The sequence below is a fragment of the Laetiporus sulphureus genome (assembly GCF_001632365.1).
Source record: "Laetiporus sulphureus 93-53 unplaced genomic scaffold LAESUscaffold_18, whole genome shotgun sequence".
NCBI lineage: Eukaryota > Fungi > Basidiomycota > Agaricomycetes > Polyporales > Laetiporaceae > Laetiporus > Laetiporus sulphureus.
The window spans coordinates 1-22,720 of NW_024468527.1; the positions used below are offsets into that span (position 1 = coordinate 1).

General features: G+C 52.9%; 8 protein-coding genes across 8 annotated transcripts; 2 read left to right on the forward strand and 6 right to left on the reverse strand.

Moving 5' to 3' along the window:
- On the reverse strand, window positions 1–881 carry LAESUDRAFT_812447 (uncharacterized protein; the record flags this gene model as incomplete). The annotated part of the gene is made up of 4 exons (XM_040914407.1): window positions 1–163; window positions 212–309; window positions 559–712; window positions 764–881. Coding segments are annotated over 4 exons (531 nt in total), but the record flags the coding sequence as incomplete, so codon positions are not given.
- A 3,182-nt stretch (window positions 882–4,063) lies between these two features.
- LAESUDRAFT_725509 (uncharacterized protein) lies at window positions 4,064–5,278 on the reverse strand. Its single transcript, XM_040908830.1, has 4 exons — window positions 4,961–5,278; window positions 4,806–4,895; window positions 4,516–4,739; window positions 4,064–4,427 (listed from the first exon to the last, which is right to left on the reverse strand). Exons 1-4 carry the CDS (start codon window positions 5,079–5,081, stop codon window positions 4,194–4,196), a joined length of 669 nt encoding a protein of 222 aa, XP_040764490.1. The 5' UTR covers window positions 5,082–5,278; the 3' UTR covers window positions 4,064–4,193.
- A 277-nt stretch (window positions 5,279–5,555) lies between these two features.
- On the reverse strand, window positions 5,556–6,647 carry LAESUDRAFT_725511 (uncharacterized protein). The gene is made up of 3 exons (XM_040908831.1): window positions 6,234–6,647; window positions 5,932–6,180; window positions 5,556–5,855 (listed from the first exon to the last, which is right to left on the reverse strand). The coding sequence occupies exons 1-3, from the start codon at window positions 6,545–6,547 to the stop codon at window positions 5,753–5,755; spliced, it is 666 nt and encodes a 221-aa protein (XP_040764491.1). The 5' UTR covers window positions 6,548–6,647; the 3' UTR covers window positions 5,556–5,752.
- A 1,123-nt stretch (window positions 6,648–7,770) lies between these two features.
- LAESUDRAFT_652699 (Rhodanese-like protein) lies at window positions 7,771–8,379 on the forward strand (the record flags this gene model as incomplete). The annotated part of the gene is made up of 3 exons (XM_040904376.1): window positions 7,771–7,974; window positions 8,028–8,263; window positions 8,316–8,379. 3 exons carry the CDS (start codon window positions 7,771–7,773, stop codon window positions 8,377–8,379), a joined length of 504 nt encoding a protein of 167 aa, XP_040764492.1.
- A 477-nt stretch (window positions 8,380–8,856) lies between these two features.
- On the reverse strand, window positions 8,857–13,101 carry LAESUDRAFT_725514 (uncharacterized protein). Its single transcript, XM_040908832.1, has 10 exons — window positions 12,517–13,101; window positions 12,167–12,463; window positions 11,829–12,113; window positions 11,563–11,772; window positions 11,287–11,511; window positions 10,761–11,219; window positions 10,503–10,703; window positions 10,069–10,450; window positions 9,796–10,001; window positions 8,857–9,739 (listed from the first exon to the last, which is right to left on the reverse strand). The coding sequence occupies exons 1-10, from the start codon at window positions 12,862–12,864 to the stop codon at window positions 9,329–9,331; spliced, it is 3,024 nt and encodes a 1,007-aa protein (XP_040764493.1). The 5' UTR covers window positions 12,865–13,101; the 3' UTR covers window positions 8,857–9,328.
- A 69-nt stretch (window positions 13,102–13,170) lies between these two features.
- LAESUDRAFT_725515 (RWD-domain-containing protein) lies at window positions 13,171–15,043 on the reverse strand. Its single transcript, XM_040908833.1, has 6 exons — window positions 14,896–15,043; window positions 14,404–14,837; window positions 13,994–14,343; window positions 13,793–13,937; window positions 13,496–13,736; window positions 13,171–13,437 (listed from the first exon to the last, which is right to left on the reverse strand). Exons 1-6 carry the CDS (start codon window positions 14,974–14,976, stop codon window positions 13,261–13,263), a joined length of 1,428 nt encoding a protein of 475 aa, XP_040764494.1. The 5' UTR covers window positions 14,977–15,043; the 3' UTR covers window positions 13,171–13,260.
- Window positions 15,044–15,636: 593 nt separating this feature from the next.
- LAESUDRAFT_678708 (uncharacterized protein) lies at window positions 15,637–16,937 on the reverse strand. Its single transcript, XM_040905686.1, has 5 exons — window positions 16,826–16,937; window positions 16,695–16,773; window positions 16,514–16,643; window positions 16,187–16,456; window positions 15,637–16,130 (listed from the first exon to the last, which is right to left on the reverse strand). The coding sequence occupies exons 3-5, from the start codon at window positions 16,628–16,630 to the stop codon at window positions 16,089–16,091; spliced, it is 429 nt and encodes a 142-aa protein (XP_040764495.1). The 5' UTR covers window positions 16,631–16,643; window positions 16,695–16,773; window positions 16,826–16,937; the 3' UTR covers window positions 15,637–16,088.
- A 414-nt stretch (window positions 16,938–17,351) lies between these two features.
- LAESUDRAFT_774312 (uncharacterized protein) lies at window positions 17,352–22,539 on the forward strand (the record flags this gene model as incomplete). Its single annotated transcript, XM_040913819.1, has 15 exons — window positions 17,352–17,548; window positions 17,621–18,050; window positions 18,112–18,658; window positions 18,723–18,835; window positions 18,888–19,646; window positions 19,713–19,921; window positions 19,970–20,133; window positions 20,187–20,521; window positions 20,569–20,684; window positions 20,744–20,907; window positions 21,017–21,160; window positions 21,213–21,416; window positions 21,466–21,642; window positions 21,697–21,827; window positions 21,883–22,539. 15 exons carry the CDS (start codon window positions 17,352–17,354, stop codon window positions 22,537–22,539), a joined length of 4,347 nt encoding a protein of 1,448 aa, XP_040764496.1.
- Window positions 22,540–22,720: the final 181 nt, after the last annotated feature.

Genomic DNA, 22,720 nt, shown 5'->3' on the forward strand with positions numbered 1-22,720 from the left:
GCGGCCTCCTTCAGCAGGCGCGAACGCGCGGTGCGCAGCGCGCTTTCGAGGTCGAACCTGCGCGGGTGGGCAGCGTCTGCGCTCGCGCGCACGAAGGGCGGCTTGACGTCGAACACGCTCTTCGCGCTGATGTCAATCGGGCTCGCGCGCACGATGTCCAGGTCTGCAAAAGCTCAGTGTGAGGCGATTCCGATCGCATAGCCAAACTCACTGTCGTGGTCGTCGAATGTCGGCACGGGCTCGACGCTCTTGAAGCCGACCACCTCCCATGGCTGGTCGATGGTGTTTCGTCCGAATGGAGACCACATGCTGATGGGGTCTTCAGAACGGACGTGCCTAAATGAGATTGCTTGCTTGACAGGGGCGGAGTCGAGGATATGCAAGCGGCGTTAGTGACGGCGGATCCGTCGGGTATGGCTGTGCGGCGGATGTGCGCAGGCAACTTGGAGGGTATGGAAGCCGCGAGGCACGGCAATATTAAGGTATCGGGATCCGGATGGAGTCAGGATGATGATGACTGAGAACGCTGCGGGAATCGGGTATATGCGCCACGCAGACTATTTGCACTGCTTAAAGCTGCGGTCAGGTCGGCGACGTGTGTGGTGCGGCGGTGCTGCAGCGGGCGCGTGCGCGTGCGCGCCGATGCCGACGGGCGACGCAATTTTGTCTCGTGCATGCGGTATCATCGATGGCTCCTCGCCCCTGAGCTTGACTGAAGACCCAGTCAGTGTGCGATTGATCGGTCTCGGAGGACGGCACAGACCAGGCGTGATAGCCATGATGCCGTGGGGACGTGCAAGCTGAGATGGCATGCGTACGACCGCCTGCGAATGGCCGCGGTCGAGGCAATGTTCACATGCATCTCGTCCTGGGAGCTCCATTGCTGGATGGATTGCAGTCGAAGTGTAGGGTTGCTGACTGTGCTGGCTCGCGAGCGTCGGTGGCCCTCGGTGGCCGCACGCGTAAGGCTGATTATCCTCTCGCCGCCCGATCGCGCGTCTCCGGAGGCCTGTACCCCGCCCGAATATTTATATTTGGCTATTGACAGGACCTGAGCCGCTTACATACACCATTCCTCATTGGACACCACTACATAACGCTCGTGCTTTTCCATGCACCACTTTTGCACGCTCCCGCTTTGTTCTTCAAAGCTTCATATATATATACACTTGGTCCTTTTCCCGTACCGCTCATTGCTTTCCCTCGCCGTGACAATTAATGGCTGTGGCGCTCTGTGCTGTATTCATTACGCTCTGTGCGGTATACATTTATACATTTTCTCCGGCCCTCTTCAACATGTACTGTGTTTTCCGTCGTCGTTTCTGTGCTCTTTGATTCTTTTCCCAGAGCGATCTCTGTGACTTCCATTTTTCTTTGTTGCGCGTTCGCAACACTGCTCTGTGGGCGGAACATTTCAGTAATTGTGTAGTCTACTTGATACTCACGCACTACAGTGCTGCAGGAAACAACACACGTTCGAGGATCGTGCCTCCTCCGTCTCACATTCCGCCCCCCATAAAGGATGACGGGAATGCCCCGCAAAGGGACGACATGTACGTGCCGTGGCGATTGGCGGATGCGCGTTCGGGCTCGAATGAGGCCCCACTGCTGCATTACTTGCCTGGTGCTGCAAAATGCGATGTTCTGCGGCGTTCTGCGGTACCAGGCAGGAAATGCAGCAGCACTACCAGGTTATCGTATAGTTCAGTTACGTACCTTTTATCAATTCCTAGACACCGGAGCCTCTCCCGTTCTGAGCTCAGGCGTCTGTTTCAGCATCTTCGCATAGGCTTTCACGCCATCGACGCTATCGATCCAGATCGTCCTGTGCAAGTGGAAGCGACTTGGAGGGTACCACACTAGGCAGACGAGCCTGCAGTTTCTCAAAGCCCAATCGTCAGCCCAAAGATGATGGTCGATCACGTTCTCCCCACTGGGAGAACGTAATCAACCATCTTCGATCGGGCCGAAAATCGTGGCAGAGTCCTCGTGGCCACCTGGCCCGCTTACTCTTCTTGCCCTTGACCTAACACAGCGTAGCACACAATGCATAAAGCTTCAAAGCTAACGTACGCACAAAGCTCTCCCACTCACCGTTGGCGCAAACCTTTGCACGTCATCCTCGTTGTTCATTGAAACTTTCGTGTCGCGTTTCAGGTGCTTTTCAAGTTCGGAGGACGCCATAGCGATGGTGCCATCTTGGAGTCGGGGCAGATGCTCGTAGGTTTCAGTTTCCAGGCCGGCTTTCGAGATATATGTATCAGTCTCGTCACGTTGCAACGTGTTTCCATACGCACACACTGCCCCCGCATAGCCGCATGCAATGCAGGTGCTACACAGCCATGTTGAGTGCACACACACAATCGGTCAACTGGTGTGCTTTTCGAAGGTGCTGTACTCGCACCGCCCATTTATTGATAACACACAGCCCAGCGATGTAATTAGCAGTCGATAAGGCAGAATCATGTGTATCTGGGCGGCTCTAGACATGAAGAAACGACGAGGCGCGACATGCACAGCGCAGTCATTTCGTTTTTTCAAGTTTGGCATGTGCATCTTCAATTGCGTCTCAACGGCTCACGCGCATTACATCGTGCAGAACACGGGAAGTTCATCTAATTCTCCCGTATACGGCGCCCGACTAAGGGCTTTGCGCACATTGCTGCACCGCTTCCAAGTTCGCGATGATTCTGGGAACGGAAAGACCACTGTTCTGCATAGCATCATAGGTGGGCTGTACCTCAACAAACACCGCAGTTCTTTGCACTGCCAACGGGACGAAGGGGGGGCAGAGGATGGCCGGAATAGCTTCGAGGCGCCGTGCTTAGCCACGGACACTTTTTTGTCAAAATATGATATTGGACCAATGGCAGTCTCGCTATAGCAGTTCGAGGCCTTGACCACGATGTAAAGACAATAACTCCGCTGATGACAGATAGCCATCAGAGCAAGTATGCAACCTACTATTGCACGGTATAATACGATCCAATCCCCTGAACTGGATCAGACGCTCGCCCAGAGTCCGCTCTGCTTTCAACATCAAGCCCGATGCCCAATCGCAACGAGAACAGCTATCGATAGGAGAGGGATTACACGCATTTAGCCCAGTTGGCAGTCTCGAGTTAATCGTCTGTGATATGCCGTAGATCTTGTGCGATGCTACCGAGGTCATCGTGATGTTGTGCATCTCTTCGATATCATCCATCCTGAGCCTCGATCCGTGAAGATCCGCGCGCCATGCAGGACGCAACGTCTCGCAGCAGACTGGCCGCATGCAGCGTGTTGAGTAATTTTGGATTCCCAGTGAGCCTGCCATGCGGCGTCTGGAGCCACACGTCGAACGCTTCCAGTATGAGGACTCTGGTTTCCTTTCCATTGACCGAATTGATATGAGTGAATGATTGGACCAAGGCCTGAGGAGCGAGTCAATGCAGCGCTACAGCGGAAGTCATGAACATAGCATTTCGTTCCTCTCTGATCATGTCTGCGCTTCTGTGAGTATGCGCAGAACATCGAACTGAACCTTCCCGTCGGACGCCATCGAAATAATCCCTTAGTTTCCGGTGTATGCAGGTGAGAACGAAGCACTGCCAGGGTGCTGCGCGTGAAACGAGGGAAACAGAATAAGGTAATCGCGCATTTCGAGAGAAACGCTCCACATGCAGGAAAGAACGTAAGTAAGACAAGCTCTAAGAGGGCAGCCTTTGTCTCCCCTAGGCAGACCTATTAAATCGCCTTTTCTGAGGGAGCGACGACAGGCAATATAAAGGTCTGCTTCAAATTGCGCCTTCTAGTAGTCGTCGCCCGACGCGGTCACATGCTCGCATCCCAAACGGGCAGGTTACAAATTCTTTTTTCCCCTGAGACGCTCCATGGCTATGCAGAGCATACACAAAATGACATTCAAAGTGACCCCCAAAGCCAACCGGTTCGTTTTCAATGCGGGTAAAGTGCTTGCATTGATTCCGCCCATCCATTATACTCTCCCGGCCAAATGCGTTGCGTTCTTGCGTTGAAGAATCGATCTGCACTAAGTACCTTTGCAGCAGGACCGCAAGACTCATTTTCACAGCGATTTAATGCATTATTTATTTCTCCGTTATTAGCACGGCAGCCCATGTACACCGCATAACCCAGACAGGGATGGACATATGCAGCATAAATAGACGACGTGCTTCTGCCACCGCAAGCGTTCAAAGAAGGGCAATCGCAATACCGGCGACCGCGGCCAACAACCCGCTGACGCCCATGACCGACCGAACGCTAGCCGCGCCGGACGAATGACTGGTCGAGGTCGACGACGCCGTCGAGGAAGTCGCGGTCCCGCTCACCGAGGAGCTCGTGGTCGAGTTGGAAGACGACGTCGCGTTCGTGCAGGAGACGTTCGAGGGGACCGTGGCGTCCGAGCTCAGGGTCAGGTCCGCGCACTGTATGAACGCGAGCAACAGTCAGCGAACGTGTACGAGAGGCCACACAATAGCACCGAGAATCGGAAGAGATACGCAAAATACCGACCTGATACAAGGTGCCATCGCCGCCGTCAAACACGAACAGCAGCGTGACGTTGGCGCCATCCTCCACGCCTTCAACACCCGATGCCGCGATGTCGATCGGCCCGCAGAATGCGCCCTCCGCATTTGTCTCCTTGAAGTAGTTCACGACGTACTGGAACGACCCGTTCAAGTTGGTGAAGTTGTTGAAGCTCGTCGGGTTCGATACCGTTGAGATGGCCACGCCAACTATACGAAATCGGACATAAGTACCTGTCGCCGAAGCAAGTAAAGATGAGACGCAAAAGTACCCACACGTCCAGTCCGGATGTCCGCTAGTAAGCGAGTAGATTGCGCTGTTCAGAGGGAACGTCGTCCGGTTGTCCGTGACATCAATGTAACTATCTGCACCGATGGAAGCCACTCATTCAGTACTCGTCACCATAGAATCAAGAAAAATGTGGACCTACCACAGAAGTTGACTTCATTTTGCATGTTGAAAACCCCACGCGGCGTTGGATACTGCAGGTGGAAGTGGGCGGACACCGCGGTCAACAGCCCGCCCATGAATGCGACAGTGGTGAAACGCATGGCTCCCTAGTCTGTACGGGGACAGGAGATAAGATAGGAAGGATAAGCTGGATCTGCAACGCTGGGTGATGGGGCGTTAGCAGGGAAATCCCGCCTTGAGGAGGGGGTGCCAGATTTTATGGTGACATTGCGGACTCTCAGCCACCGATTCCGGTTGTAAAAAGTTATTTCTCGTTTGTTTACTTATGCTTGGTCCAAATGTCTTGGCTTTCTTCTGGCTGAGGGCGAGCGCTGGAGTCTTGTCCGCCTTCGTGCATCATGTTTCAAAGTGCTCGAATGAGTGAGAGGGATTTGGGGGAAAACACGGTAGGGACGTCCCAGCTGAATACCATGCGGCGGCGGGGACAACAATGGAGATGCTAGCACGTGGCGTGCGTGTGAGACCTTAGGCCTTAGGAGCGCACCCTGAGGAATAGTTGAACGGCCTTGTCGAGGCAACATCGGCAGTCCGACGGTGTACGTTCAAGCGCAAAGCCTATGAAACCCGCAGCTTGGCGTGTCAGCCAGCGTACGGCACGTGTTGCTGCCGAGTCCATTCGGAATACATCCATCTAGTCCATCCTACAGATTAAGCAATTCATCCTGCGAAGAAGGCATGTGTAGCAAGGATAGACACAAGACCACAAGACTGCAGAAAACGAGCGAGTAAAGGACAACTTCTGTGGCTGTTGTTAATGCAACAAGTGGGCGTCTCCTGATCCCATCCTGCCAAACACGACCTCTCCGATACCCAGCCCTATCAGTATGGAGATGATATACGCCGCCTGGAACGTCCTATTCGGTCGAGTCAGGTCCGCGTCAGCATAGTACTCGGGAATCGAGCGCCATCAGAGGCAGGAACAGCACCCACATGACTGCTAGCATCAGCACGTAGGCAACCATGGCGTGGAACGCATACAGGAAGCCGCGGGGGAGATCGTGAGACACGAGGAAGGGTTCGACGGTGCGCGGGGCGCGCCGGATAGCGAATGCAGTTGGGTACTTGCTCAGACTATTAACGCCATTGACCTCCTCCACGTCCGTCGCTGCTTTCTCCTTCGTGGGGGCTGAGGATTTGGATTCGGAAGCAGTAGCCCGCGACGCTGCAATGGCCAGTGCCCTGAGAACAAGGAATGAGAACCTGCCCAACAAAGTGATAGTAAATGCGCGAACCTCCTCCGCCAATGCGCTATGAGCAGGGAGCGCATGGCTGCTACCCAACGTTCGAAGATAGAGAAAGCCACTAAAGCAATGCATGCGCCAGCTATAGCACCACGCGAAGAGGGCCTCCATTCCTTGAATACGAGGTAGTCTCCACGCGTGAAGTGCAGGTAGGCGACCATATCGCCCATAGATGACATGTCCATGCTCGACATGCTGGATGATGTCACCGAGGCAGCTGCAGAGCTTGCTGTAGAGCTTGACATGACCATAGTGGAGGCCATGGTCGCTGTCATTGAGGAGGACATATCCATGGACATCTCCATGACTGCGAAGTCACTCGGGGAGGAGAAACCGTCGGCGTGACGAAGTGAGGACACAGCGCTTGTGACTTATTGTGACAATATGTGTCACATTGCACGTGAGGGACGGCCAAACGAGCGCAAGCAATCGTGCTGAGGGAGCTGCGGGTGAGGAGATCGACAAAGAGGAAGCGAAACCTCTGGGCGGTAGACTTGGAGGTCGAGTCCCATTCAACAATAAACAGATGAGTACGTTCTCGGGAAAAGGCCGTAAATGCTCTTCTGTGATGTAAGTCAGGTTGTGTTGCAATGAAACTGACACTGCAATAATGGATGCAGGCCAAAGTCCAATGTATGGATAGTGATGCTTATATTGCTGTCGGTCGAAAAAGAGCGTAAGGGTCAGGATTGTGTTGATGGCCGACCATTTGAAGCAATGTGCGGACAACTTGGGGCGACCGATACCGGCACCGCAGCGGTCGTCGAAGACGGCCAGCACAGATTAGTAACACTTAGGCGTTAAGTCTCCGGGCAGGTTCAGATTCGAAGAACTACGCTCGCACTTCCCCTGCCCGCCACACGTACACTCACCTCGTGGTATGATGACACAGAATCTGACGTACCGGATAGCCTACGACCCACTAGAAAGCGGCATATTACAGTTGGCCGAGAAGCCATATGAAGATGGAAGGAGCCACAGAAAGAAGCACCGATATTGCACGGTAGAAGAAGTGAATGCAGAATGAGACAGAATACCGGTTCGATGCTTCAGCAGACCTCGAGGTGCGAGGTGAGTGAGTGACTCGGCGAAGAGGACCCGATACGAGCTTGTTGAGAACCACGCTCCCACTCGCATAGGATCCACTCCGACAGTCATCATGATAATAACTGAGGCCAGGACAGGGAGGAAGAGGCATCGTGACAGCAGATGGCGGGCGACGACGAGGATGGCAGTAGGGGGCAGAGGACGCCTCAACAATGATTTGAGTGAGGCACTTGTGCGCGAGCCAATCGCAAATTCCCGCAGCAGCCAGCTCGTCAGGTCACATGACCTGAGCATGTGACGCCATTCAAAGACGATCATGGCGAGTGCGCGCGTCTCTGCCGCATACCGCCATCGTCTGCAACTATTGCAGCACCCTCGCCGCCGTTCGATCCATCTATCAAGGCACTGATCCAATTTCCATCTCGTCGCCGCCTCATAAACTGCCAGAATGTTGCGCACCGCTGCAGCACGAACCCCCGCGATGGGTCTTATTCTGTCGAGGTCGATCCTCTTCACAGCGAGAGTTCCTCTTCCTCGTCTCGCGCACATCGCTCGGTATGAGTCAACGAAACCAACCCCAAAGCTCAAAGAAGCGTTGGAGGCTCAGGACAATCTGAGACGCGATTGGGACGCGAAGATCTTGAGTTACGAGGAGTTGAAGCCGAAGACTTTGCAGCCAAGTCCAGTGTGTTTCATCTTACATACCCTTTCATTACGCTAGCCTCAACAATACCATAGGAAACTTATTTGGTCGACGTACGTGAGCCGGACGAGGTGCTACAGGGCTCCATTCCTTCCTCTGTGAACTTGCCCCTCTCCACGCTTCCAGGCTCACTGCACCTTGACGCGGCCGCGTTCAAGGAGAAATACGGATTTCAGAAGCCTCACAGAGATCAGGAGATTGTCTTCTACTGCCGAAGTGGCAAGCGAGCAGCCACGGCCTGTGACATTGCCAAGCGGAACGGATACACGAAGTACGTGCGAGCACATCTTTCTCTCCCGTGTGAAAGGTGACATCTTTCGCAGCCTGGCAAATTACCAGGGGTCTTGGTTGGATTGGGTGGCCCGCGAGGGAATTAAGACGGCTTGAGCTGGTTCTCGCCGCTACACAGTCATTATATTAAGCGATTTAATGTGCTGTACTCCGAGTGCGTTTTGGCTGCGATGTAACCTGAGGATTGCACTATCTATTTACAATTGGAGTTAGATATACCACGTCGCAAGATGCACGTCAGTCGTCGTGTTTTGCTGTGACACTGCGCAGCTAAGACCTAAACCTGGCCTCATCAAAACAGCAATTCGGAGGGAATCATTCGGAAATCTTGTGCGATATACATCAGTAGAACACGTTGTGGTTGGGCGGTGTCTAGGTTTCGCGATGGATGTGTGATGCAGGCCGCTCTCGTGAACGTTGTTACAGGGCAATCGGTCGCAACTACATAGAACAAAGATGTCGTAACTCATGCAATGAACACCATATTCCGAATTGTTTGGTTGCGGCAACCGAGCATGCGACTGTGCGGTGTTTCCGTTGCGGACAGGTCCACGTGTCTGCCCACAGAGCAAAGGGTGATGATAAAGATATGAATATTTAACGGAAGACCAGCCAACCACCGTAGTTTGGACGCCATCGTATGTTACATGTATCGTCGCGATTGAGGACAGCGCCACTAAGCAAATACTAGACGAGCGAATACGACAAAGATTCAGCGAGATAGATGTTAGGAACACAACTCTAGAATGCCATAGATATGTAGCGTATGATTGAGCGTGAGACGGACAAGGCAGGTAGACAGGATGTGATGCGATGAGGTGCGTGAGGACGAGCAATGACGCGCATAGGCACAGAGGCGAACGAAGCAAATAGAAAATAGGACAAGCGGACTAGTCCGTCCTTGTTGGAACCTCCGCCTTTTTACTGTTAGGCGGGTTGGATCGTCTCATGAAATTCGAGTGGGTGAGATTGAAGCATGACGGATTGATTCGGGTGACGAGGCGCCAGTCCCGTTACCGACGATTCAATGACCATTCAAAAGAATTTAAAGGTGAATATTTGAGATCACTCTTGTAACTTCCTCCACGCTTTCTTGGTCCATGACGAGCCCGGCGCGAATCATCGGAGAACTGGCCGCGGCACCACCGCGAGCAGCGGCTGGCGGACCGTACACGCTCGGAAAAGACGGGGCTGTCGCAGAGATCGGACTGGAGCTCCCGCCTGTTCCCGTGCCAGCTCCGGTCGCAGTCTCGGGCGAGTCCGGGCGGGAGAAACCCGAAGAGCGGGGCACCTCGCTGATGCGTGTCAGCGAATACGTGAGGTCGAGGGATTGAGCACGATTGGTCAGTGAGCGCGGCTTTGTTAATTGGTCCCTGAGCTTGGACTCTAGCAACGGATCGGAGCCTCGCTTGATCGCGTCCTCGCCGTGTCTCGTCCGTGCTGGAACACCTGAACCCTGCGATGATGTCAAGGGTCGGTAAAGTGAGAGCCTAGAGCATCATAGGGACTTACAATCGGAGGCAATGGCGTCCAGTAGTCGGTGGACGGTCCCGGCACATAGTTGGGCTGCGACTCGAAGTCCTCCTCCTCCTCCAGGTGGTAAATATATGCTGGCGCTGGGGAGTTGTTGAAGAGCGCCTTTACATCCGGTGACGAGCTTGCGAGTCGTAGCCGCCTATCAATCATAGCCTCGGAAGGGCGTCCAAGATCAGCCGAGTCTGTGTCAAGCGTTCAACATTGAATGACGAGAACCACAGAATGGGTTTAAAAAAAAGTGCAGCTTACTTTGATGACGGGTTCTCGCCGTGGATAGAACCTTGCTATCGAAGTGAGGAAAGGCATCCGTGAACGAGTCTGTCCGTTGATGTGTCCTAGATGTTGCAGAGGGATAGACATGCGCGTTGTGGCTAATCAAGAACTGCTCGAGCATCTCGCGGGCGGTCACTAAGAAGTCACTGTTGCTACGTTGGCACCGGAACTTGAACGAACATTCGGACGATATATCAGTAGAGAGCCCAGGAGACGGTAGCTTGATATTGGGAGAGATGATCACTTGAGAGTCACGCTTGACGCGCTCGGTGAACGCTACAAAGTCAGAAGATGCGCAAATGCGAGGTAACTCGGGATGGGGCGGTACAGCCATGTCGGCTTCGAAAGGTACATGGTCCTTCACGCCATTAAATTAGCCAATGGACGGACAAGGTGTAAATGAGACATACCAGCAGCATTGTCGCGGCAATATGCACTTGAGACTCGGGCCCAAAAATGGTAACCAGGTCCGACGCAGTCTCCTTGTCTGGGAAGCGCACGGACGAGTTCGTCTTTGCCTCAATGTCATGAATGAAGATACTCTTCTCGCCGAGGAGGATGCGGTGATACTTTCTTGGGATAGAGACCGTCTCGTTCATGTAGTCCTTGTCCTAAATCAATTCTAGTCAGACTTACGACGCCTGAAGACGAACATAAAGCGGCCTAACCTTCGGGTTGACGAGCTCCATCACAGACTGCTTCAGGTTCTCCAGGTTCATCGCGTTCTTCGCCGGGGTCCTCGCAATGACATTGTCCTCATTGTCATTGTAACCACCCATGGCCGCAAACTCCTCCGCGTTCGAGAACTTAACGTATACACCGTACTTCTTCATGATGCGCTGAATGCTACGACCACCCACACCAATGATTCGCTTGTGATAGGATTCGGGCACGTGGAACGAAATCTCCGCAGGCAGCTCTTCCTGGAGGAGTGTTAGACCTTGCAAGACAGACAGGTCGTTTCCAGAAATGTCGATGAGGAAGTTGTGCTCATTGAACGTCTCGAACTTGATCTTGACGTTGGTGGTCTGCATGATTTTGTTGATCTTGCCATTCTTCTTACCGCTGATGAACTCCCTATGCTCATTCGCAAGCTCGATCTGGAAGCGGATCTCATGATGGAATTGCTATAACCATCACGAAGATCAGATCTGTGACAGGTACAATGACGGGGGCAATCGGAAGAAAGCGTACCTTTACGATTTCGAGGTCCAACAACATCGAGATCGCGGCACGAACCTCATGCTCAAGGCCGTGCATCTCGAAACACATACCCTTGAAGACCACCTCTGCACCCGAAGCGAACGATATCTGCTTCAAAATCGCCGTCACTTGAGTAGGGTTCAAGCTGGCAGAGGGCATCAAGACGTTGAACTGAGCGGGAAGAAGCCACAACGAGGCAACGTAGAATTGGCAAGCCTATTGTCCACGGTTAGGAGCTGAGAAAAGTCAGCAGCAAGCCACACATACCAGCTGCATGATCGAACGGATTGTTCTTTGAATATTCACCCTGTGATCCCCGTACACGGTGAGCAGGCTTGTAGAACTGCCAACGGGAGGGAATTGGATGAATGTGGCGTTGTCGTGCATGAGCGCCTTCAGATCATCCGCACGTTCAGTGACCATCCAGTCCATCTTGCGAGGTAGGAGTGCGCTGTCCCTAGACAGGATCTGTTTACTCTGTAACGTCGATCATGGTCTCAATGCACCGCTTGTATGTTATGAATCATTCATACCTTGTTCATTGACACCTGAAACAGCATGTCGCGCGCACGCTGGACACCAAAGAACTCCCCAGTTATCCAGAGTGTGTTTGCATTCAGCTTGCTCAGCTGCGCTGAGGGAGATGCGTTGACAGGAGTCTGGCTGTAGTCCGGGCCAATCACGCCCTGAAGAGGAGACGGGAAGTAGATGTTCGTCGCCGTCTCCTCCTGAATAGACTGCAAAACGGCACGTTTCCTGCCCGCAACCACAGCATGCAGGGTGCGATCGATCTCACAAGCTTCGGCATGGAGACCGCTCTATTAAACGTAACATGAGCAACCAAGGATTGAGGCGCATTATCACCACGTACCAGTTCATCCAACATAACCAACAACCGAACGCGGGCAAGATCTACAGAATCTCCTGTGCCCGTGATCACCAGCTCGCATACACGCTCCGTCTCAAGTCCAGACCATCCGGCACTATTACTGATGCCATCGGGCAATGTACGCGTCGACAGCGCCAAGGGACTGTTCACCACTGCGATATGCGCCAACGTGTGAGATGCGATATCATCCAGGCGTTTTCGGACTTCAGGCTTCAAACTTGGCTTGGACGAGGGGGAGTCGAGGATCTCCGAGCGCGCCACTTTGATGGTTGCACGATTCTAAGCGAGCTAAAGTCAGCGCAGCATAGTTCAAGGAACGCGCATATACGTACTTGAACTGGGCATTCTTTGAGAATGAGGCCTCTGGCAAGCATGACTTGCTGGTAAGGGCCAGAAATCTGGAAGTTCCAGGCCCTGCCTTGGTCAACGGCAGAAAAGGAAACGTGGACGCCATGGAGCCCCATGGTCATGAGCGAGAGCTTCTGAACAGCGTCATAGTCGGAAGGGGACACAGTCCCTTGAGGATCGGAAAGATTATGATTGTTGGCGTATTGTGGAAGATGCGGGTACGACTCGGCGCGTCTGAGCTCTTGGGCGGTGGGGAAGTCGAAAGACGAAGCGGGGGAATGAGCGGGTCGCACTCGGCGGGGATAAGTAAACGATGTGGTGTAGATTTCCATTGTCCTTGTGGTTGGGTAGATTCACTGAAAAATACAGAGTGTGCGTGAGGGGCGGGAGATAGGAAAACAGGGAGGGTATGGGGATGATCTGGGAGGGGTATGGACAAAGTGGTATCGGGGAATGCCCGCGCAGCCTCGCGAAAGAGACGAAGGAGGCTGGTCGTCGAAGAAACAAGAGAGACCGACCAAGATATACGGCGTAGTATAGGAGGCACGAAAGAAAATGCAGAATATCGGGACACAGTCGGCGTTGCCACATCCAGCGGGCGGACTTTAAATTCTCACCAATCGGACCAGCACGCGACCGGCCGCCCGATGTCCGCCTCGATCGGGCTTCGAACGTCGGCGTGGAATCAACGTCATATTCGGACTCAGATCGGCTCAGCACAGGCTCAGCTACAACAGATCGAATCCCTCTACCGGCTGCCACTCCGCGTCCTCTACGCTCTGAAAGTCAAACAATCTCGAGTAGCACGCCTTACCCGGTGTCGAAAAATGCACGTAGGGATTCTGCGCCAGTAATTTCTCACCACACCTGTAGCAGAAATGCTGTCGGCACTTTGCGCACGTCATCTGCACATGCAATCGTCAGCACCCAGAACGTCCAGACTGCGCCGGCCCGTTGACGTACATGGTTGCAGCCCAGCGACTTCTCGACGTGGACATGGCAGCGGGGACACTCCATCGTCGACTGCTCGAGCCACCGTTTGTTCGCCTGCTCCTCCTCATACTTCGCCACAAGCTTACGCATGTTCGTTCTTCCGAATCGTCGCTCCATCAGCACTCGCTCGGGCGAATCTTCTGGCAATGCCAGGTACTCGAGCACAAACGACTCGGTCGCTGATACCGGGCAGTCTAAGAGGGGTCCATGCCTGTTGAAATACGATTTTGAGTGCTCCTGTCCGACAGGAGCAAGACATGCACGCACCATGACCGTTTGCAGTAAGCGCAGAACGAATATCCACAGTCGGTGCACGTCCGTAAGCGCTCCCATCCAGACCCTTCATCGACGTTTGAAGGCTTGCGCACCGGCCTCTGACAGAATGCCATAGGGCAATGAATAATGGACGGATCTGAGAAATTCGTTCGTAACTTAACAACCAAGGATTGAACAATAAGTCCGACCTACCCTTCTCGAGCTCTCGTTTCTCGCGTAACCACTTCCATCGCCTCACCTCTTCTTCAATGACAACTCGCCGTACTTCCTCCTCGTTTGCCTCCCGTCCAGCCTTAACACAGTGGGGATCAGGACACCCGACACGTCCCACATCTCCTTCTGCGATGCACAATTTCCAAAAGTCCTCCAAACATGCACGGCAGAACACATGTGAACATGATAACAAGATACAGCGCGCCCCCTTAATCGACGTGAGACAGATCTCACACGTATATGATGTCTGAGAAAACCTTCTAAATTGCGTCGATTTGTCATAGGCCTTGAGGAGAGGGAAGAGAACGTGCGGGGCAGGATGAAGGATACTAAATAACAAACCAGTCAATATGCATGAGTTCTAGCCAACACAAGCTGAGCAGACGTACTGGATGACTGATTCCCCGCTCGAATACGCGGTTAAGTCTAGAGCGTCCAGAAACTCGCCGCTGCGGATCCATTCTACCCAAGTGTAGAGCACGCCCTCGCCATCCTGCCACATTTCAATCAACCGTCGTTGCAATCCAAGGGTGAGTGGTAGCCACGAATTCGTGGCATGCAGCGATGTGATGATCGGAGGATGATATGGGTAAGACGGTGGCAAGAGGACATCCAGCAGCAGAGGCGGCAAGCTAGTGAGCGACAGATAGTGAGGCACTTCAGCGACACCACATGATGAGCCACAAGGCGGCACATTTCCAGCGGAATAAACGGTATGGTCATTCTCTATAGAAACAGTTCTCGCTTCGGAGAACTCGACGGGGATCTCGAGCTTGACCGAGCCGCTCGAGATGTCGCTGGACACGCAATCTGGGTATATCGACTGCCATAGGGTAAGTGATCAGCAAGTGTGTATACCATTGAGGGGCGCGGCTACGCACCTCGAGCACCTGCCACTCCTCTTGCTGGAGAGAACTACATCCTGCGAGATCCAGATCCTGTGGTGAGGCTGCCGCTGACATGATGGCCGGAGATGTCGATGAAGTGCTACGTGCCGTTCACTGATACCGCAGACTTTATCCTCCTAACTGCCGGCGGCCTAAACCGAGCACTGAGTTAACTGTGGCCTATCAAGCAGAAACATGCAAGATACCTAGAGAATATTGTCTAGTTAGTCTTTGTCAGGGAAGCTATTGGTCAGACGCCGTGGAGATATATGCGTTGGGCGCTATCGATATTGGGTTAGGTTTTTGCGGTCCGGTCCGATCCGTTCCTGAAACTCAGCTGGCCAGGGACACACCGGGCGGAGGCAAACCGACCAATAGTATGCGGCAGCATTGAACCGGGACCTACAATGCCCTCTGCGACATGTTGAACGTCAACCGGGACTCTATGTACTGCAGAGATTCTATCTAAGCCATTCCAGTCTCATCTGACCGGCGAAATCTCGAAACCGCAGTACTGTAGACGAACAGTCTTACCCATCCGCTCGACCCGGACGGGCCCAGGATGTGGGGATAGGGAGATAGTCTCAGATAGCTTTTACTCCTGAGGCCTGAGGCCTGAAGGCCCACCGGCCCCGGCCGAGGTAATCCAGAGTCGACACCTCGTCTCACGGTCACCTTCTGATTAAGCCAGTATGTCTGCTGCGGAATACATATATATCTTGATTCGAAGATACGGCCAGCTAGTCGATACCATTGCTGGGCACTGGCGAAGTATATGCTGAGGCCACGAATACTCTCTTCGAGTTCGGCGAATGGGCTACACTGGGTTAAGGGTTCTCGAGTAGACAGGGGAGTTACATAGGAGAACACAGGCCACCGACATGCAATTGTAATGGTACTAGAAAACAGTGGAGACGTCTATGATAAGACAGACCGACCAATTGCAACTCCTAATGCTGCAGATGCCAACCGAAATACAAATGCCGCGGAGCCAATCATGTCACTCCACCCCAAACGAGCGATGATGACCAACAGGAAGACAAAATCAAACCTGGAATACATTTTCAGAGCAGCGACTGGAAAGCTGATAATGAACGTAATGCAGATCCGTTCCTTCACGCATCATGTGTCTCAGTGAAATGGAATGAACCCGGATTGGTCGGGCAGAATATGCACATATATCCTCATCAGCCGAATCTAGCGCTCTTCTCCACCCTGACAAGGGTGCCCTTCACACGGCATAGACATCAGCAACTGATAAATGAAGGGTAGGCAAGGGGCACACCTCTGGGAGCAGAAGTGCGTCCTTTAAGCTTCTCGCAATGATGATCGCCCAGTCGTGGCATGTCCACTCGTGTATGCCGCGTTTCTTGTTGTGCGAATTGACCAGCTCTGCGGCCGTTTCGCTGTACGCTTCGAGAACTTTCAGGACCTCGTCCGTAATTTCGCCCAGCAGCAACTTTCCAGCGTACGGCGTCGATCCGTGCTTGCTCGTCAGGTGCACGCGCCTGACTACCCGGGGGTGATACCGCCCTCCGGAGCTATCTCCGACGACCTATATGAAAGATCGGTGTTCCGACCTTGGCCAAAGACGCGCTCCAGGGCAACACACCTCGTAGAATGTCGCATACGCTTGTTCGTGCGCCTCGTACGTGACTGCCAACGCCCAGTGTCGAGAGGCAGCCCTAGCTAGTGCTTCGTACCATACCAGCCAGAGATACGCGACCATACTGCCAGACCACCTACAATCAATCAGTCGACGCGCATTGATCAGGCGGATTGGCCCCGCATACCGAGTAAGTCCAGGATCAGGACGAGCGAAGGCTTCAGAAAGCCCAGGGAACTGCAGACCTTCCACGCTGCTCGTTCGTCCTATATAACCCATCGTCAAGCGAGGTGAACACGAGGGGAAGGGACCATTGACTTGGGTTCAGGCCGATCCAGACCGATTTGCGCCAGAATTTAGCATGCTATCATCTGGGTGTGAACGGGACGTGAAGGATATGCTACCGTGCGTGCAAATCGGAACAGACGGGGGGGTGAGAGCGAATGCAATATTGCCAGGCAGACATACGTTTGCCATCGCGAATCTAGACTGCGAACGCGGAGGATTCACTGGAGGGTCAACCCTGCCGGCACGTGACCGCTTTCAGGCTTTTCTTATTCGCTCGCCACAAGTTCCGGGGATACGAGTAACTCTCAGCGTTTGCGACCCTGCCTTGCATTTTCACGCAATCTCCGCTGCCGTCGCTGAACCTCGCGACCTCTCACGAACGCGTTCGCTGAGCTGGACGCTCAAGAAGCTTCTCGCGGGAAGGTCTGTGCAAAGTCTGAATCGATTGGCCACAGCGAGCTACCCACGAGCAGTACACTTTGTCTCAGCAGTTCCCCCTTTATCTAGTTATTGGACACATTCAGAGTGACGATAAGGCTGTCAAGTAAACGCGAGTATGGCCAGCATTCGCCACGGCTCGGCCCAGGAGTTTGTTCGAGCGCTGAAGGCATCGTCTGACCCTCCCCACCCTGGCGGCCCGACAAAGATCCAACTCGCACAAGAGGCTTGGGCTAACACAACACTCTCTTTGCCGAACAAGGCCGAGGTTGTCGTGGAATGGCTTCTGACGCGTCTTTTGAGGGACAAGGAGACGTCAGTACGCTTCTGCATCTCTTCTTAATGATATGATCCGGAAAGTTACTATGCTAACGTTTTTCCTTGTAGAGACACAAATTGCAAGCTTGATCTCCGCTACTGGAAGCTTCTTTCCGATGTCATTTTCTCCGCGAATGTCATGTCTACGAACACGAGCGGGTCAGCACGCGCGACCAAAACCTGGCTTCTTCCTCTGCTGAACCGCACGCCTCTTGCTCCGATCACAACCTCATACCTCTCATTATCGGCTCGCCTTGACGTTGACAGACGCGTCGCATTGAATCCATTTGTGTCGCGGTGTCTGACTGTCCTGTGGCCTTTGGCAGTGCCTAAATTCAGCCCAGAAGTCCTTCTGGAATGCTTCGGAGCATTGCTTGCACATATCGTGGAGACATCACTCGATACGACAACTTTGCTCGATCAGCAAAATGTGCCGGCGGCCCTCTTGATCGTATCTGCATATCAAAGTGGATTTAGCAACTCGGCAAACAAGAAGAAGGTGCGGCACGGTATGAATTGTCGACGGATCTCCATCATTCACATGTAATCTCCCTGTTCAGCTGTATTTGTCCTTCTTGCAGAATCATTTTGGTCACTGGCTGCAATGCATCGGCGGAGGAGATATCAGTGAGCTGGAGAGAAGCCTTGTCTCTATGATATATTCAGCGGGTGTCGAGACTCTGTTGAGTGTCGATGTCTTGCGTACGTTGGACGATACAAAATGTGATCTTGCGCTCAAAGAAGCGCTCCTCACCTCAACGTCTCAAATGCCGGACGTGGTACTGAAAGTCATTCCGCGCCTCTTCGGATCGTTCATCCAATCGATTAAACGTAATAAGAATGCCTTGTTCAGCCAGAGCTCAAAACAGACATCTGGAACTTTGTCTCTTCAAACTCAAACGGCAGGAGCGGCATTCTTCGCCTTGTGCGATGAACTTCTGGTGTCGGACAGTGGACATAGAACCGCGAGTGTATGGCCCACTAGAATCGCTTTACTTGCCATCGTCGACGGAGAAGCCATATACGACGTGAGGGATGAGAATGCCACGCGTATTCTAAGGCAAAACAGTGACCTAGCTGTGGAAGCTCTCAAGTCGGCCTGGCGAGGTGCGTCAACTGCCATCCTACAGCTTGTAGTGTCATAATCATAACTGCATTCGATCAATTACAGAAGGGGAAGCGGCACAAACGGGCTTTGCTTTGGTGGTAATCACTATCATCACGCACATCGATTACGAGCTCGTATCGCCGGCCTTGACTATCATCTGGCCCAGGCTCGCGATGGTATTTACATGCATTCGGTGTGACTCTTCCACGTTCAAACGTAAACATACAGGTACCCAACTGCAGCCAAGCTGCTCTTGAATACTTGGGCTTGCTATTGGATTACCATTCCAAGACGCGAACTATCAACTCGGTCATCTTGTATTGGTTCGATGCTTTCACAACGGAGAGTCTCCTAGCTGTCCCGGGACAGCCTCGCAGCTTCTATCGGCTTGTTTCGTCCAGTCCGTTGCTCTCCGTTAGCTTCTTCGACCGATTATCTGCCGCCATCCAAGGTTTCCTTACCCCCGGTCAGGTTGTGGAGGTGGTGGAGACGGCATTACATCGCTTCCGGGCTGCATATGAACTATTCCAGGAGCAACAGAAGATGAAAGACGCGGATCATGGAACGGGCGCACGGAAGAAACGGAAGAAGGATTCCTTACCTTGCGCATCTAGTGATGCACCTGTTGACCAGGACTGGGCAGCTGTGACGTTCTCATTGGTAGGCCGCGCAACGATGCTCGTCTTGAGCTCACTGCCTATGCATTCGGTCCTGGAGGATATTCGGTTGGAGATACGGAACGCTATCAGTGAAGCATATGCAGCAGTAATACCCACTGCAGTGAAGAGAGCCTTCAAGGCAATCAAAGTAGACGGTCGTCAAGATACGTGGGCAACGCAAATTGTGGCGGCGGCGGCGCTGCGCGTGCATTATGGTCTCACCTCAGCTTCCAAGCTACAGCTCGATGTGCAACTTGATGCGGGCCTCATGGAGAAGTGTCCAGATATCACAAATGCGGAGATCCTTCCAGAGCTTTCTCTTGAGCTGGTTAGTGTCATGCATGATCTTACCTTAAAAGGCGCTCCGTGAATTTATATGCTCATCGCACAATAGGCTCGTGTGCGCTTGAACGAAGCTGTCGTTGATATCGCGGCGCACAACGCCGTCGTGCGAGAGTGTTTGAGGTATTTGACGAAGCATCTCAACAAGTCCATCGCCAAATGGAGCGGCAAGGTTCAACATCTCGCGGACGAGAATAGTCAAGGGGCTGCCGCCGTTGCCATCCTCCATGTTTTGTTGACGAGAAAGATGCCTTCGGTGAAGTAAGTGCGAAATCCCTGACTGGGCTATTGATCTCACAAGCACGTCAGCGCGCTTGCCACGGCCGACCAATTGAAAGAACTTGCGGCATTGATCGTCGATAACCTGGTTGACTCGCGCTCATTATCCCTAACAAGTGACTTCTTGAGCACAGCTACGATAGTAAGGACCGCTCTGCACAACGCGGAAATCTGGGAGCTTCATCGATTCAGAGGTGAGCGTGCTTCCGGTACAAATGTCGGCGGATCAGCCTGATGTGACTATCAGATGCTCTCCTTGCTAAGCTTGACGCTCAGACGTCGGACCTCGATGGCATCAACCTAGAAACGCTTTTGAAGAGTGATGGTGCTATGCCTCACGTTCGCCACGGGGACCATGCAAGGCTTTATGCGGTCTTCGAGATTCTCTTGTATATCCCTGGAGAATATCTCCTACGCAGTACGCGCGCAGATTTCCGACGAAGAGCGTTGGCTTGCGATGTCTCTCTAGGGACGGCGCGTAATGCTGGGGATAAAGACGACAGCACGAAAGCCCACGCGCTGTTCGTTCTGCGTGAGTTCATACGCCGCACGCTCACAGAGGTGGGCATCTCAGACTTGGCAGTGAGTCGTATCCCACTCCCATTATTGATCTCACTAATGCGACGCAGACGGAAAAGTTATATTATGACTATCTCGTGGAGCACCCATTGGGTGCTTCTTCTGGTCATACCGCTTCGACTTCGCTCGTCGCTGTCACATTGGACCTTACCGCGCTGCAGCTGAGGTGCGTCCCTGTCCTGACTATGAATTACGGTCGTTCTTACATTCATCTTCTCGCGTTAGCTTCTTCGTGAAGAACGCTCAGAAGGGTGACGACGCGGTGGTTGTCGACATTGTGCAAGCCTTCACACGAATGGTTGGTCTGCTGCAGGGGCAGCGACAATCGCCTTCTCACCATGCCGTACGTGAGAAGAGCTTGCTTCGGTTCATCGATATACTCACATCTGGTTACCAACCCAATGAGTTAGTGTATCGGCTCGTGCATCACCGAATATCTGTTCTGACCTTAAAATAGCTTTTCAGCGCAATTCAGGACATTGCTACGACAGCTACAAGAGCGATTGATCGCTGTCTATTCGACGCGAATGTTGCAATGGGCGCAGGAAGGAGCCAATATGAGTCCTGACCTTTTGGATCAAGTTGACTTACTCCGATCATGGTCTCGCGTTCTAGCTTTGGATCGGTGGCTGCAGGTTGACAGTGAGCATCTCGCTGCTTGCCCAGGTCATTCGCGCTAATACGCTTTCTCAAGCTACTGGGATGCCGAAATTTGCCCGGCCTCTTGTCGCTCGGTTACTCGCAGGTACTGGTATTTCCAATCCAGCGGACACGTGTCATTGTGTTTTGGATCTGTTGTTGGAAGAATTGAGCGTGCATGTGAACGAGCAACACCAAGCGCATCTGGGATACATCATAACGGCCTACCTCGCATCATGTCGCCTGTGCGGCCCTAAAGGTACGTTTAGTTCTGTCTCTGGACCCTCAGGTTACCCAATGTGTCATAGAAGTGGAGCTATTGAATGCAAGGCTGGCAATAGCATCCAGAAAATTGACGTCGGAAGACTTCTCCTACATATTGGAGTTGGTATTTGAGGCCCTCTCGGCTGGTGCTGGCCATTCAATAGGCGATCAGATCTGCTTCATTCGCCTCTCTGCTTTACTGTTACACGAAGCTCCGGAAGGTCAGTCTCACTGCAACGTGTCTTCGAAATTCTCCGTTCAAATTTTTAACATAGGTACCGCAAAGATCACAGGGAATTTCATGACGAGATGTCTCAACATGGTTGCCGATTGCTCCGACTACCTCCAATCGCCTGCTCTGCGCTGTGAGGTTCTTGGGTTATTGAGCCGACATCTCAATGATCGAGTAAGGGATCGTCATCTATCGTTCTATGCGCAACATTGCTCAACCCGCTTGTCAGCCCGTGTCCATTCGCATTGCGGACATGTCCACCATCTGGTCAATACTAGGACAGCTTCTCGCCCAATCAGATGAGCATGATCCTAGCACAGAACCGGCTGTCTTCCATGAAATCGTTGCCATCCTCAGCGGACTTATCCGCCTGCGCCGCGATCTGGTTACTAAAACTCTACCTCATCTTGGTATGGTTCTGCGGCAACTCACCAGCTCATTGCGGGCTCCGCGTCCACAGCTAGCAGCTAAACAAACCAAGATGGTCGCGAGTACCCTTCCAAGATGGATCAATGTCCATCAGCCACTATCAGCCGAGGAGAGTAAGACCTTGGCAAGATTGATAACAACACTGACGACGAAGACTATCGTTCGCACCCACAATCAAGCTGCTGAGCTTCAGAAGCCCGCGTCGCTAGCACGTCCATTCTCGAAGCACGGCGCGTATGTTTTAGTGGCATACGTCGAGGCAGTCAATGACCCGCTTTGCCATGTCTCGACACAAGTACGCAAGGAGTTGCAGCCTGGCTTGTTTGCGCTTTGCGATATGCTCGGGGAACATATTCGCGACGCCATCATGGTTTCTGCTCTTGACTCCGGCGGAAAGGCGACGATGAAGGCAATTTGGAGAGAATACGAGAAGCAGAGATACATCGGGAAGGGCTAGAACAAGCCGAGCTGTATGGAAAAGTACTGTACTCAGATCCCCTAATCGATTGGAGGGCAGCTTTAGATACACAGCAGTATCAGCGATGCAGTCTACTGGAACTTCTACTACGAGCACAATCCGTGTGACTTTGCGAGACCTTTATCTGTATCTAGCATACTAAGGAGCACTAGGCTTATCC

Excerpts from the sequence above, each read along its gene's own strand:
- LAESUDRAFT_725511 (XM_040908831.1), bottom strand. The coding sequence starts at position 6,547 with ATGGAGATGTCCATGGATATGTCCTCCTCAATGACAGCGACCATGGCC. Across the intron at positions 6,181-6,233 it reads ATAGCGCATTGGCGGAGGAG|GGCACTGGCCATTGCAGCGT; the intron begins GTTCGCGCATTT and ends CCTTGTTCTCAG. Across the intron at positions 5,856-5,931 it reads GTGCTGATGCTAGCAGTCAT|GACGTTCCAGGCGGCGTATA; the intron begins GTGGGTGCTGTT and ends TCGACCGAATAG.
- LAESUDRAFT_725514 (XM_040908832.1), bottom strand. The coding sequence starts at position 12,864 with ATGGAAATCTACACCACATCGTTTACTTATCCCCGCCGAGTGCGACCC. Across the intron at positions 12,464-12,516 it reads TCAAAGAATGCCCAGTTCAA|AATCGTGCAACCATCAAAGT; the intron begins GTACGTATATGC and ends TAGCTCGCTTAG. Across the intron at positions 11,512-11,562 it reads TCCGTTCGATCATGCAGCTG|GCTTGCCAATTCTACGTTGC; the intron begins GTATGTGTGGCT and ends CGTGGACAATAG.
- LAESUDRAFT_725509 (XM_040908830.1), bottom strand. The coding sequence starts at position 5,081 with ATGCGTTTCACCACTGTCGCATTCATGGGCGGGCTGTTGACCGCGGTG. Across the intron at positions 4,896-4,960 it reads AAATGAAGTCAACTTCTGTG|ATAGTTACATTGATGTCACG; the intron begins GTAGGTCCACAT and ends CCATCGGTGCAG. Across the intron at positions 4,740-4,805 it reads CGGACATCCGGACTGGACGT|TTGGCGTGGCCATCTCAACG; the intron begins GTGGGTACTTTT and ends GATTTCGTATAG.
- LAESUDRAFT_678708 (XM_040905686.1), bottom strand. The coding sequence starts at position 16,630 with ATGGTCGCGTATCTCTGGCTGGTATGGTACGAAGCACTAGCTAGGGCT. Across the intron at positions 16,457-16,513 it reads CGTATGCGACATTCTACGAG|GTCGTCGGAGATAGCTCCGG; the intron begins GTGTGTTGCCCT and ends TCTTTCATATAG. Across the intron at positions 16,131-16,186 it reads ACGCACTTCTGCTCCCAGAG|GGCACCCTTGTCAGGGTGGA; the intron begins GTGTGCCCCTTG and ends TGCCGTGTGAAG.
- LAESUDRAFT_725515 (XM_040908833.1), bottom strand. The coding sequence starts at position 14,976 with ATGTCAGCGGCAGCCTCACCACAGGATCTGGATCTCGCAGGATGTAGT. Across the intron at positions 14,344-14,403 it reads AGCGGGGAATCAGTCATCCA|TATCCTTCATCCTGCCCCGC; the intron begins GTACGTCTGCTC and ends TTTGTTATTTAG. Across the intron at positions 13,737-13,792 it reads GCTTACTGCAAACGGTCATG|GCATGGACCCCTCTTAGACT; the intron begins GTGCGTGCATGT and ends GTATTTCAACAG.